The sequence below is a fragment of the Thunnus maccoyii genome, chromosome 3 (assembly GCF_910596095.1).
Source record: "Thunnus maccoyii chromosome 3, fThuMac1.1, whole genome shotgun sequence".
Lineage (NCBI taxonomy): Eukaryota > Metazoa > Chordata > Actinopteri > Scombriformes > Scombridae > Thunnus > Thunnus maccoyii.
In genome coordinates, this window is record NC_056535.1 from 13961034 (window position 1) to 13974227 (window position 13194).

Sequence of the window (13194 nt, forward strand, 5' to 3'; positions counted from 1 at the left end):
TATGGGGACACACGGGAGAGAGGGATAATTGAAAAAATGACAAGGAGAAAGCAGGAGGAAGAGAGAGGCTGACACAGACCTCCTCCCCTCCTCCTCTTCCTCCTCCTCCTCACCCCCCTCTCCTGGTAGGAGCAAACCCCAGCGCTGTTTATCCTTGTCACTGAGCATTACCACCTCACCCTGGACAGGACGCCTGCCTCTCTGTCTTTCTTCTTGTCTTACACACATGCACACACACACCTAGATGTGCTTACAAACCTTTGAACCTTTGAATCTTTTGTTCATTCCATATAATATCTTGCCATAATGGTTTTGTTGGCATCTTTATTAAAAAGTATCAAGAATATTACAGCTTATTGCAAAGACTTAGATCCTTCAAGGGTGTTACTATTGCCACAGACCACTGATCTCTCCTCTAATTGGACAGTGGCAAAAGTTTGGCATGGTTAAAACGTAGAAACTGCATGGCTTTCCTTTGCGGCTGTAGCTGCCAGCAGGCAGGGGGGTAATTGAGAGCCTCCCATTGAAATACAATCCTCACTGTGCTGCTTCTTAGTGTGTAAAGGCTTTAACGGTGTGTGGTGAACTCTCCTGCTTCTTGCTGGTTCAGGATTTGTTTATTCGCCAGCTATCATCACTATCGCTCCTTCCCTCTTTCAATCCCTCCAGGTAAACAGCCTGTCTATGCTCATCATGCCAAGAAATGAGAGGAGGGCATAATGGAGGTGGGGGTGGTGGTGGCGGGGAGAGAGCAAGAGGGCAACAGCAAGAGACAGAGGAATGAAGGAGAAAAGCATTTGAGTGAAAAAGAGAAATTGAAGGAGTGCCTACTGTGCTGAGAGCGTTGTTTGGAGCTCAGGGCCAGGCCTCCACTGGAGGTAAAAGGGCTCCATTGTGTGTGGTGAGTACCCCTCCTCCAGCTAATCTGCCGCAGGGCCAGGGGCCACATTACTCTAGGGGGAACTGATGAGCGAAGCCAGGTGGGGCTAGGGATATTCTGAGCATCTTACCGCCTCAGACGTCAAATTCCCCCCCATTCCCTGAAGTTTTAGTCAGGGAGGTGACTTTTTCCTGAGTAATATGAGTAATGTCTATATCTATGAACAATATGTGTTGGTATGCACCAAAAATAGGTGCATGTGAAAGAAGAAGTTCATTGAAACTTTGTGTGTATGTCTCTGTCTATCACTTATTGCCTTCAAGCAACTACAGTATGTGTTGCATGCCAATATAGCTAACAATAATTCTGTATTGCCAAATTTTGTGATTCAAATTTTTCAGATAAACTAAAGGATTAAATGTTTCTTTATGGGTTTATATTTTTGAGATCCACGGTTTTCACAGGACAGTGTATGACAGACGATATGATATTTCTATTACAGCTGAATTGGATTTATTCTTTCCCTTTTTTGCAATGCCATTTCCGTGTGAGAGAAAATTCACAAACCAAATTCCTATAATATTATCTGATAAAATAACTAATACACAGTTGTTTTTTTTATTTGGATTAAGGCTTAAGTGTATTTAATCCTATAAATAATATTGCTTCTGGTGACTTTATTACATTGTTTGCGAAGTTGCTCAAAGCTGGCAGGCGTATAATATAAGCGATAAGGTAGTTTTCACATATTCATATCAAATATGATACATCTGGCTTTATTCAACACGGTCAGGTGTAAAAGTTTGTCTTTTGGCAGGTTTCTAGGAGCAAACTGAATTGGAGATAAGGGCCAAGCTGAGCACAAAGGGGCTGAGATGAAGGTTGGAGGACGGTTGACTGGTTGTGTGGAAACATGCATGCAAGAATGGGTGAATAGATGGAATGATAGAGGAGTGAGGAAAGTGGAGCCCACGGAGGGACCACGGGCTGCTGAGAACCGTGAGTTGGGGTCTCTACTGACCATGCACACATAAACACACACTCATACACATACAGTACGCATGTGGACGCGCATAACACACAGCTCTCCCTGACAGGGGCCAGACAAAATGAAAAAAAAAAGAGAGAAACTTCAGAGAGGACAGTGAAAGACCAGCAAGTTCAAGTGGAAAATCCTCCCCCTCCTCCCCCTTCTCCTCCCTTCTTCTCCCCCTGTCCGCCGCCTCCCTCTATCTAACGCCCCAGTGCTTCAGAATAAAAATGACAACACATTTCCAGCAACACACACGCAGACACACACACACTGAGGGCACTTCATTGGGAAGTGAGAGAGGCCGTTATCGACCATATTTCATTACTGATTTCACTCATGTTTCAAATCACAAAATAAGAGTTTCACACTTCAGTGACCAGACCCAAACCCTCCTCTCCATCCTTCCCTCCGTTTGTCCACCCCTCTGCCCAGAGCCAAACCCATTCCACTGGCTGCTCAACCTCTTCCCATACACCCTTCACAAACTGTCAGGACCCCATGCACCCCCAGCCCTTTTCCAACCCCCCCCACCCCAACACACACACATACACACTAACCTACACACACAGTCCCAATTCCCTCCACATCAAATAAGAGAAACTGCCAACTAAGCACTTTCATTGAGTGGACAAAAGGAGTGCTTTGGGAAAAACACTTTGAAAGGAAATAAAAGAGAACGAGAGAAGGAACCGCTTCAGTACCGCAGACTCTGGGGGGCTAAACACTCATCTTTCCACATACTTTTGTTGATTAGTTAAAAGACTTTGAACCCTGCCTCAGAATCTCTATGTTTTGGAGTTTTTCACAAACCTATAGTGGTTCAGATGATGTAGCTGGGAAAGGCAGAAAACAATTGTGCAACATATAGCAAACGGGTGAAATAGGATTGATTAAAAGTGGTTTCATTGAAATAAAATCTCTGAAAGACTGACATGACTCAGTTTCCTCCTACCGTCTTTTCTGCGTGGCTCCCTCTCCAGCCTCCATCCCACTGTGCTGGTGCCAGCCCTCTCCAGAGAGCAGAGAGCCGAGCTAATTAACATATCTCTAATGAGTCTTTTCATTTTTTTCCTAATTAAATGAGCTCCTAAATAATACATGAAAACAGGACACCGCGCTATTCAATTACATACGTATGGGCCACAGCCAAGCACGTGCGTTAATCTGTATGTGTGCATGCCAAGTGGCAGTGTGTTAAGTGTGCCAGGCGTGTGTCTGCCAAGTGGGTGTATATGTGTCTGCTTGTGCCCACCCAGTGTATGAGCGCGTGCCAAGTGTGTCCATTGTAGAGAACGTGTGGCAGGTCATGGACCTGGCATGCTATGTATCATGCTGGGTAATCCGCCAATTGCCACTCTGTCTGCCAACTGTGTGCCCACCCATTCACTTGGTCGCACTTGTGCCACCACCAATTAAGGTGACTGTGGCACTTATGTCCAATAGCTAACACAAACACACACCTACACAGTGAGATTATCTAAAGGGCATCTTTAAAGTGTAATCTCTTATAGAAGAAGGGCCTATTTAACCTATATTTATTCAAGAAAGACTGCCTGAGCTTGCTCTTTTCCCACAATACCCTACTTCATAACAAATTCACACCTGAGAGATGCTTGGTTTAGCCACAGGTTTCTGCATGCTTTGCTTAAGGGCACCATAACAGTTGCCAAATAAGAACATGGTTTACAAGATTTTGCATCTCTAACCTCTTTACTACCAATCCCCAATTAATCTAATTTTGTAATATTCCATGTCTTGAGTCAACTGAGTCAATCAGAAGTTTGGATGACAATGCCACTTTGTGCAAAAGGCAAGATATGGCTGACCAATATTATAAAAAAAACCTACTTTATGCATTAGACTCATTACTACTAAAGTATGTGACAGAACGAGACCATAAGCATAACAATTTATGTAAGATACTGATTCAACATGGCTTTTTCCCCCCAATTTTCAGACACTTAGAGTGTCATTATCTGCAAACATGATTAAGTATTATTGATATTGGTGTAAAATAATACATTTGTTTCTAATGTCAAATCAAAACATCTCTATGATCTTGAATCATCAAACTCCTAAATAATCACTTGAAACTATTCTGATTATTGTGCTTTTCAGCAACTGTAGCTACAATTTGGTTGCAGACAATCAATTTTTTCTTGCAATTGCCTGTCTAGAGACTTGCGCTATTGTCGGGTTTCTCCTGAATGTGACACATGACAGCGTGACACGTATACACACACAGACACATGCACACACAGTGGATTGATACCATCTCACACAGCCAGCCAAACACAGAGACTATCTTTGAGCAACCAATCAAAAAGCAGATATAATCTCAGAGTTTCTTTTGCTCTCAGCTCAGATCCTCCCCTCTATTATAAATAAAGAAAAGAAGAGAAATATGATGGGGAAGGGGTGGAGGTGGGGGGGTGGGGGAGGGGGGCATGAGGGGGGCTTGTCAGCACAGACCAAGGCTTCTCCAGAGAAGTCAAGACACGAAAAGAAGTCTTCCCGCTCTCCCTGTCTGCCTCTGTCGTTCTCCCTCAGAGAGAAGGGAAAAATCTAATTATCGAGCTCTTAAAGATCTCATTATTGGCTGAGGCTCATTTGCATGTGTGAGAGCAGCCCAGCAGGAACCAACCTGAGGACGGCCATTTTGTGCCTGATGTGAGCCACTGTGTCACTGTACAGTCGCTTACCGCCACCTTAAGAAATGACCAGATGAAATGTCTGGCCTCACTCCCTCCGACAGATGACGGCTTTAATTACATCATTTTAAAATGTTCATAAGGCAGGAAATTACAGTAATTAAGAGATTTCTACCCCTTAGTAGCCAGGTTTGTTGTGAGGTCTAGTAAACAACTTCAGTACTGCTGCTGTAAACACACATACACAAACAACAGTTGACCTACACTTTGTGCTTTGGTGTTTGTGCCTGCAGAGTCAGAAACAAAGGCAGACACACAAACACACACGCATACACACAAGTAAATCCAAGTGTGTATGTTGGAAGGGTGTGTGGGGCCATGTGAACTGACAGCTCAGACAACAGAGATGTAGCGTGGATGCCCTGGAGAGGACAGAGAGGCTAGCTAGGCCAGGCACCAACAAACAAGACAAACAAGACAGAGATGGAGGGAGTAGAGGAGGGGTAGAGTGGGGTGTGTGTGTGTTTGTGTGTGTGTGTACCTTTGAGAGAGAAAGAGAAAAAAAAGGGAAATCAGTAGAGGTTAATACTCGTTAGAGATGAACGTATGAGGCGGGTCAACTGAACATGCAAATGACCTGCGTTTGACCCTGTTCATGCAAGACTGCTGTCACAGGTTGATCCCTCGTAAACATTCATAGCAACTCAACTGTTGTTCCTTACACTTCACCGCTAAACAAAAGATTTACATTATATTGCAACTTTCAATTTCACTTCCCTCTACATGTTTACTTCCCTACTCTCTCTTATGCTCTTTCAAAAATGTATCAGGAAGTGAACAGTTGTTTAAACATCAGTATGTCTTAAGATTTCCATTACTTATAGAAATACTTGTTCACAAGAACAGAATAGGGAAGTCTGAGTTGAAACATTTGAATTGACCACCAGTGCAGATTTAAAACCAGAGACAGAAAAGACACTTCTGCAGGTCTAAGGTTTTGCGTGAATGGCTGAACGACTGCGGCACATGTATGAATATCAATCCACCACTTAGTGTTGATTTACAGTATAAATACAATTTTAATCTTTACATTATTTTACAGTACAGATGTATTATGTATTATGATAAAAACAGTATTTGTTCTATTATTCTCGTACCCCTTAGAAGTCACCATGTAATTTCTCCAACTGCCAGTTTCTATCCAAAGTAAATAAAGCGATTCTGATTCCAATTCAGGTTTTGATTAAAGTGTAATCCTCAAGATCCACAGTTTTTACATTTTATTTCATTTTTGACATCTTCTGTAATAAGCAGTCATTAACACTGTGGCATTTTTACACTTCCCAGAGGTCACTTGGCAATTAAACTGCATGGCCAACACTGCAAAATCTTTTTCTTTGGAGTTTCCATTGATGACGTTTGAGTTTAATATGATTTTTTTTTCTTTTTCTCTACTCTGTCAAGGAGGCCACTGCTGTTCATGCTAAATACCCAGCTATCCATTTGTTTATTGCAAACAAACCCCTCTTGCTGTTGTTGGAAACATAAAAGGCAGTTTCTGCGCACCAAAGCGGTTTTCCTGGAGAAACACACGCAACACCAAATATTTATGATAACAAATGCAAATGCTTCCATGGATGAATTTGATGTTTTATTGTTAGCAGTTTAAATATGCATTTTAAATATTGAGGCATATCACAAAATTGCAAAAAGTTGCCTTTTATCTCTATATCCAGAACAGTATTTTCACCTTTGAATAAGATTTATTTAACAAACGATAAGTTTTTCATTTTTCCCACAAACACCTTATAGTGTTTCAAATAAATTTGAGCTTATCCTTCCCTCTGACTCACACACGTCTCTCTCTCTTTTCCTTTCACCGTTTCCCATACTTTGATGGGCTGGCTGTCAGTTTATCATGTGGCATGTTAATGGGAAGAGCAGTGCAATAGCCAGACTGCTTGCTGCTCTAGTGGACCCATGGCCCCTCTTTATTGATATGAGACGCAACTACAAATCACACTTCTGCATGCGCTCTGCATATCACATTATAGTAATAAACTGCCAAACATGATGCCATATGTGATATTTATCAACACACACTGAGAGTAATAATGTATGTGTGCTGTCAGTGTGTGTGTGTCCTCCTCAAGTGTCTTTCACTGGGGATCCTGCACTCCAGCTAACCCCACTCTCTCTGCTTACTGTGGAATTCAACTCTGAAAGCAGCTTGCTACCCAATCACTACAAAGACCTCATTCACACACACACTAACAATCACACACACATGCTTTCACAGAAAAAGAGAGAGAGAGAGAGAGAAAGAGAGAGAGACACACACACACAGACAGAAAGAGAGAGAAAAGTATGCGCCTATATCACACTGCGTAGTTGACGTGGCAGGTTGGTGAAGGCAAAGCTGCAGCAGCCAGGGGCTTAATAATATACAGATTCTGACAAAGCAACACTTGGGTTGTGCATCTGTTTGTGTGTGTGTGTGTGTGTGTGTGTCTGTGTGTGTGTGTGTGTGCGTGCTCTGACCTGCACAGGGCTCTGTTTGACCTCATTGCTGCCAGGGGAGTTGAGTCCAGAGGCCTGCTGGAGGAGGAACTGTCTGGCTGCCTGGAGCGCCTACGAGAGAGAAATAGAGATGATCAGATGTTCATCGTGCGCACATACAGACACGTAAACAGGACTCGTACGGGGGAATATTTTCAACATTAGAGTCTTAAAACCACCTAAGTCAAGTGTATTTTCAATTTCACGACAACGTACACCCATACGATCAAACTTTTTTCTTTTTCAATTTAGAAAAAAGAAACGCAAAAACACTTTTTCATACTGGCCACTCTCAGTGCCCTCTCACTTTGCCAAGCTGTCAGGTCTGATTTCCTCAACCTGAGACGTCCACCTGGCACATGTACAGCGTGCTTGAGTGTGTGTATCTTAGGTGTGTGTGTGTGTGTGCGCCTACGTGACTGAATTCATCCCGACTCATTCAAAACCTGCCTTAACTCCAAAATTCGGACCATCTCTTCTTTCCATTCTTTGTTTCTCTGCCCTCCCTGCTGCTTCACTCTCTCTACCACACCCCCTTTACTCCTCCCCTCTCTCTATCTTGCTCTTTTCCAAGGAAGGTGCAAAGTGGGTTTTCCACATCCTCTGAGGCAGAAGTGTGTCAGCATATCTTCATTTGTGTTGGTTGCACTGTGTTTATATGTGCCAGAGTGATGTAAGGAGCTATTTGCCCTGATGTGCCCTGAAGAGCTGTGACTAACCACCACCCACGTCTTCCCGTTTCTCCTCTTTCTGCCCTCCAGAGCTCTCCATTCAAACCAGTAACACCATCTCCTTCCATCCATCTCCTCCCTTCACTCTGCACTTGAGTCTTACTGATTCATCCTTCCGGCACCGCTATCTAAAGCCATCCCTCCCGCTGTCTCTCCTTTTGCCACCTTCCATTTCTCCCATAATTACATTAAAAATAGTGTAAATGTCTTTCTTTCTGTCATTACATTTCCAACTTTTCTTTACTGCGTTGTTTGTTGCTGTGTTAAAGCTCGCTATCATCAAGACAAATCAGTCCCTGAGGCACGGGCATTTTTGTCGGAATGTCTGAACTGCGCTGAAAACAAAACAAGAAAACACCCATCTCAAAACACAAGAGCCGCCTTGAACTTACTGTAAGCGCACACTCACACTCACACACACAAGCACAACCTCATGACAGAGGGTTAGAGAGGGGAGACAGCAGGATGCACATTTGCTTCCTCTGACTCAAAGGGGAAAGGTTCCTCAGTAAATATTGATTTATGAAAGTCCGTGTGTGTGTGTGTGTGTGTGGGTGTGTGTGTGGGTGTGTGTCTGTAGTGTGTGTGTGTGTGTGTGCGTGTGTGTGGACACCACAAATTAACGGCCAGAATGAGGGATTTTCTTTACCATGGAAGCTCTTACTCAACCATGCAGAACCAGATATCTGCATCATTTCACAACTACAAAAAAAACCCGTAACGCTGCGAAACAGTGCAGCACACAGTTACTGCATATTGTCACATATTTAATGAATTGTCAAATTAGAAGCTCGGGTACATTAAGTAATGTTTAATTACAAAAACAGAGAGGGAGATTAGAGGGAGACAGAACGGGAGAGAGAAGTTCTCTGTGCAGCCAGAGTGATGAAAACCATCTGTATTGAGCACACTTGCTACTTTTGCTGAGACCACAATTAAAACACACACACACACACACACACACACATGGACGTGGCTCTGGACGTGCCTATATACACACACACACACACACACATGAATTTTAACACTTTTAACAAAAATCTTGGGAACCCCCTCCCATTTACTGGTTTGACCTCAGCATTAAAGCCGGCACAGACATATACACACACACATAGAAACACCAACAAAAAAAAACACAACCGCCCAGTTTGTTGGCATGTGGTGTGAATTACTCCTTGAACACCCTGTCTGCCTAAGCGTGAGTGTGTGGGTTCGTCTGTGTTCGTGTGTATGCGTGTGTGTTGGCAGGAGTAAGGGAGGCATGTCTGGCAACAATAAGGGACAATTCCACCCAAATTACCACCCTGATTACCACTATATTAAAGAGCCATTTATGGCTTTCATAAACGCTACAACCAAGCAGAGGTGATGCCTGTCTCCTCTCCTATGCCTGTATTCATAGACATGTGTGTGTGTGTGTATGAGACAAGAACTATGAAAAAACATGTGATTTTCTATTTATTTAAACAAAGTTTGTATTGTGGATTTAGATACTGGTTTATTAACACGCGCCAGTTAAGAGGGAAACCTGTGGAAATTAATTATTGTAAAGGTGACATTTTAAAGTTTGATACCATGATCAAAGAAAACAACAGTTTCTAATTGGCCAACAGGAGTCTTAGAGCTGGGAAATCTTTTTTTTCTGTATTGAAATATATTTATTACTTATAACATATTGTAACTTATATATGTTTTTCATGAGACAAAACTCTTCACTCTTGCACTCTTGTGTAAAACAAAACCCTCAATAAGTAATTGTGTTAGTCTTTGCTTACAATTTTCTTGGAGTCAATTTGAACTATAGAATTTTGTACAACTATAACATGATATAATCACATCATCCTTACACGATTCCACGGCAAGTTAATATGTGTTGATATGGAATTATTGCCCAGCGGCTCAAACATGGTCCAACTCAACAGTTAAATCACTTTTCTACTTTTCCTCTATTCCCAATGGTTGCATCCAAAATCATTCCCTCTTTCACTCATTCATTACTCCCTATATAAACAGTGAGTTGGGACACTTAACGTCATCACTGAAAGGCTGCACAACTACAGTTTTTCATCTATAAAATGGAAAGTAATGCATTGTAGAATTATTGACAGAAAGTAGTGCCACTAATACCAATTTTAGATTTTAGAGCAAAGCTTAAGTCTTACTAAACTGCAGGTAACCATAGAAACAGTGCTCCTATTTCACAGTATGCTACTCAGAAGTGAAACTAGCCATACTGTAAATTAAGGTTAAGTGACTAAAAACAAACCTTAAAAAGTGGATGACTATTTAAACACAGACTTGTGGTAAGAAACCATGGTATAAGAGCAATAATACACTCTGAGGCATTCCACTATAGAAGATAATGAACTCAACTAGGCAAATTTCTTCATCCTTAGCATGTCCTCCATTATTTTTTATCAGGATAAGCTATTGTGTATCATTCCTTGTAAATCTTAAAATTCATTGTAAATGAATGTAAATGTAAATATTTAAAAGCAAATGATCTATTATTTAGTTTTATAACTGTGTTCTACTAGTAATGCCATTAACATTTTGTACAGGTTATTGGGAGTGATGTTAGCTCATTGCCCAAAATGCATACGTTTGTTGTCACAGGTTGGTACACACATACACACACACACACACACACACACACACAAACACACACACACAAGCGCACACATAAAAGTCATGAGCAACAAGAGCCAAACTCTCATATCTACTGTTTCAAGAAGCACTCCTCTTCTTTGACCCTTCTCTTTCATTTCTCCTCTTCACACTCACTCCTTGCCTTTTTCTCTCTGTGACCTGGGTGAGCTGTAGCATTGTAAAGCACGCCCCCACCTCCACCCACCCACACACACGCTCACCCACACACACACACACCAGCTCCTCCTAGACTCCCCCAACCCCAACTCCCTGCTCCCCCTGTGGCATTCTTGGGGGTGCACTGCACCTTTAAAGAAAATATGAGGGAGGCCTAAGAGGGAGGCATAACAACAGAGTCTTTGTGCTGCCGCGGAGCACACACACACACACACACACACACACACACACACACACACACACACATCGGTGGTGTCAGACAGGTTTTATTAGAGTGAGAGAGGGAGGGAGGGAGGAGGAGGAAGGGGAAGGAGGGGTGAGGAGGTCACTGCTCAGCTTGGAGGCCTGAGAGCACAGTGTGAGAGTGTGTGTGTGTGTGTGTGTGTGTGTGTGTCAGTTCAGTGTGTGAGTTCTTCTGACTTGTCATCGCTCCCCTCTGTAAATCATCGCCTCTGACACAGCCTTTAATAACAGTGCATTTTTTAATTCAGCAGGGTCACACACTCAAATAGACACACACATACAGCAAAGGCTAGTCTCTCTCCTTAACAGGATTCCGAAAAATGGCTGACAACTTTGTTTCTTTTAAAGGAGGGGCAGTTTGAGGATCCATTAGGAGAGAAGGAGGAAAATTTCATTTAGCTGAGTGTGTATAATAATCTTGCAATGTGGAAATGCATTTGTGTCCTTTTCTGCGTGTGAAAGTGTGTGCAACTCCACCTATCGTGGCTGAGACGTCAAGTTGAATCTCAGATAAGAACAAAAAACGTGACAACTAACATGTAGCAAGGCCAGGCCTTCTTAGATAGACGTAGGTGTGTGTGTGTGTGTGTGTGTGTGTGTGTGTGTGTGTGTGCGTGCCTGGCTCAGGTTGCTAAAGCAAATAAGTCTGTGTGTGTGATGAATCTGGCCTCTAATCCACCCAGTGTGTTTGGGTGAGACAGGGAGAGAGAACGCAGGAATAAGCAAAGTAATCTAAACAGAGAGACATAGGGAGGGAGGAGGAGGAGGAGAAGGGGGGAGACAGAGAGAGAGAGAGAGAGAGAGAGAGAGAGAGGGAGAGAGAGTGACAGAGAGAGAGAGAGAGGGAGAGAGAGAGAGAGACAGGTGGGTACCATATGTTGGAGTAATCCGTCAGCACTGACTGAGGTCCATTGTTGACGGCCGAAACGAAACAAACCCGTCCCCCTTCTACCCTCTCCTCCTCATCCCCCCACCCCCCCTAGATAAACAGCCCCCGGGGCAGACAGTGGGCTGTCCTTGGGGGGAAGAGGGAGGAAGGGCAAGGGGGAGGCAGGTGGTATCAGATTTCTTCGCTCTTAGACCAAGAAGAAGAGAGTACAAAAAAAAAAAAAAAAAAAGAAGAAAGGAGCACAAGTGAGGGTGAGTCTGTCCACGACAGAGCTAAACTAGCCTAGACTAAGCGAGTGATTCAGATGTTTCAGCAGTGTTGGACGCAACAGATCTCTCCAGCGCCAAACGCCAAACAAGTATCCCCTGTCCGCCTTACTAGCTCAGCACCCCTGGAAAGAGACGCTTCTAATGCACCTCTCCTCCATTCCTCTATCCCTGGTGGATATATACAGGGTGAAGACGTAGAAAAGAGCCCGTCACACCCAGCTGCTTCTCTACAGGCCTGCACGCTCTCTGATTTTGGATCAGTGGGAGAGACTGGGTTCAGAAAGGAGTAGTGGATCTTCTTTTTTTTTTTCATACTTATTTCTCTCTATCTCCTTTCTGGAGCGCTGTCATTGAAGCTGAAAGCCAAGCTAAAGCTGCCTCGATGCTGCCGTCCTCCTGGGTCACCCCGGTGATCCCTTGTATCCGTGTGCACTGCGCCTCTTCACTTTGGCACCAAAAACACCCCCAAACTCCAATAAACTCCCGCTCTTACTTTAATTTACTCCCTCCCTCTAGCTTGGTCTTTGCTACTCTCTACTAGTTTTTCTTGCTCTAAATCTCTCTTATCTTTGATTCCGTCTCTTTCTTTGGATACTCAAAGGGAATCATGATCAGAAAGGAGATGAAACGAGACGGAACAGATGTAACACAATTTACAAAGCATGTAAATTTGTTAAAAGGAAGGTGAAGCTACAATACCTGTTCACATGCCTTCAGAGGCTGGCCCGGTATTTACACCCACACACACTGTACACAAAGTCATATCACTGAAGAGGTGACAGTTAGCGGGATTGCTATGTGACTGCGGGGCATATGTGAGTGAAGGCTTGGTTACAGCAGTGGTGGAATCTCACATATCAAATACATCACTGTCATTCACCACAAAAACCAGATTGCTTTCCCAGATCACTCCTACTTTCTTTCTCTCCGTCTACATCACCCGATCTGTCTCTTGCTCTCACTCCGCCTTTCCATATAATGTATAGCTCACAAAAGTTTGCCTGGCATTTTTCCAAGTATTTGGTCTTTCTTTTGCCCTGCCCCCCTCCCCTCTCCTCTCCAGAAATCTGTTACCCATACCCTTATTTGCCACAGTAAATTCTGAGAGCAGAT

At 43.2% G+C, this 13194-nt stretch overlaps 1 protein-coding gene across 1 annotated transcript in view; it reads right to left on the bottom strand.

Annotated features, from left to right (window-relative positions):
* foxp4 (forkhead box P4) overlaps nucleotides 1-13194 on the bottom strand; it is a 168115-nt gene that overhangs the window by 36019 nt on the left and 118902 nt on the right. The window contains exon 7 of the mRNA XM_042405824.1: nucleotides 7106-7195. Within this exon, the coding sequence (XP_042261758.1) occupies nucleotides 7106-7195 (90 nt within the window). The remainder of the gene's footprint in view (nucleotides 1-7105; nucleotides 7196-13194) is intronic.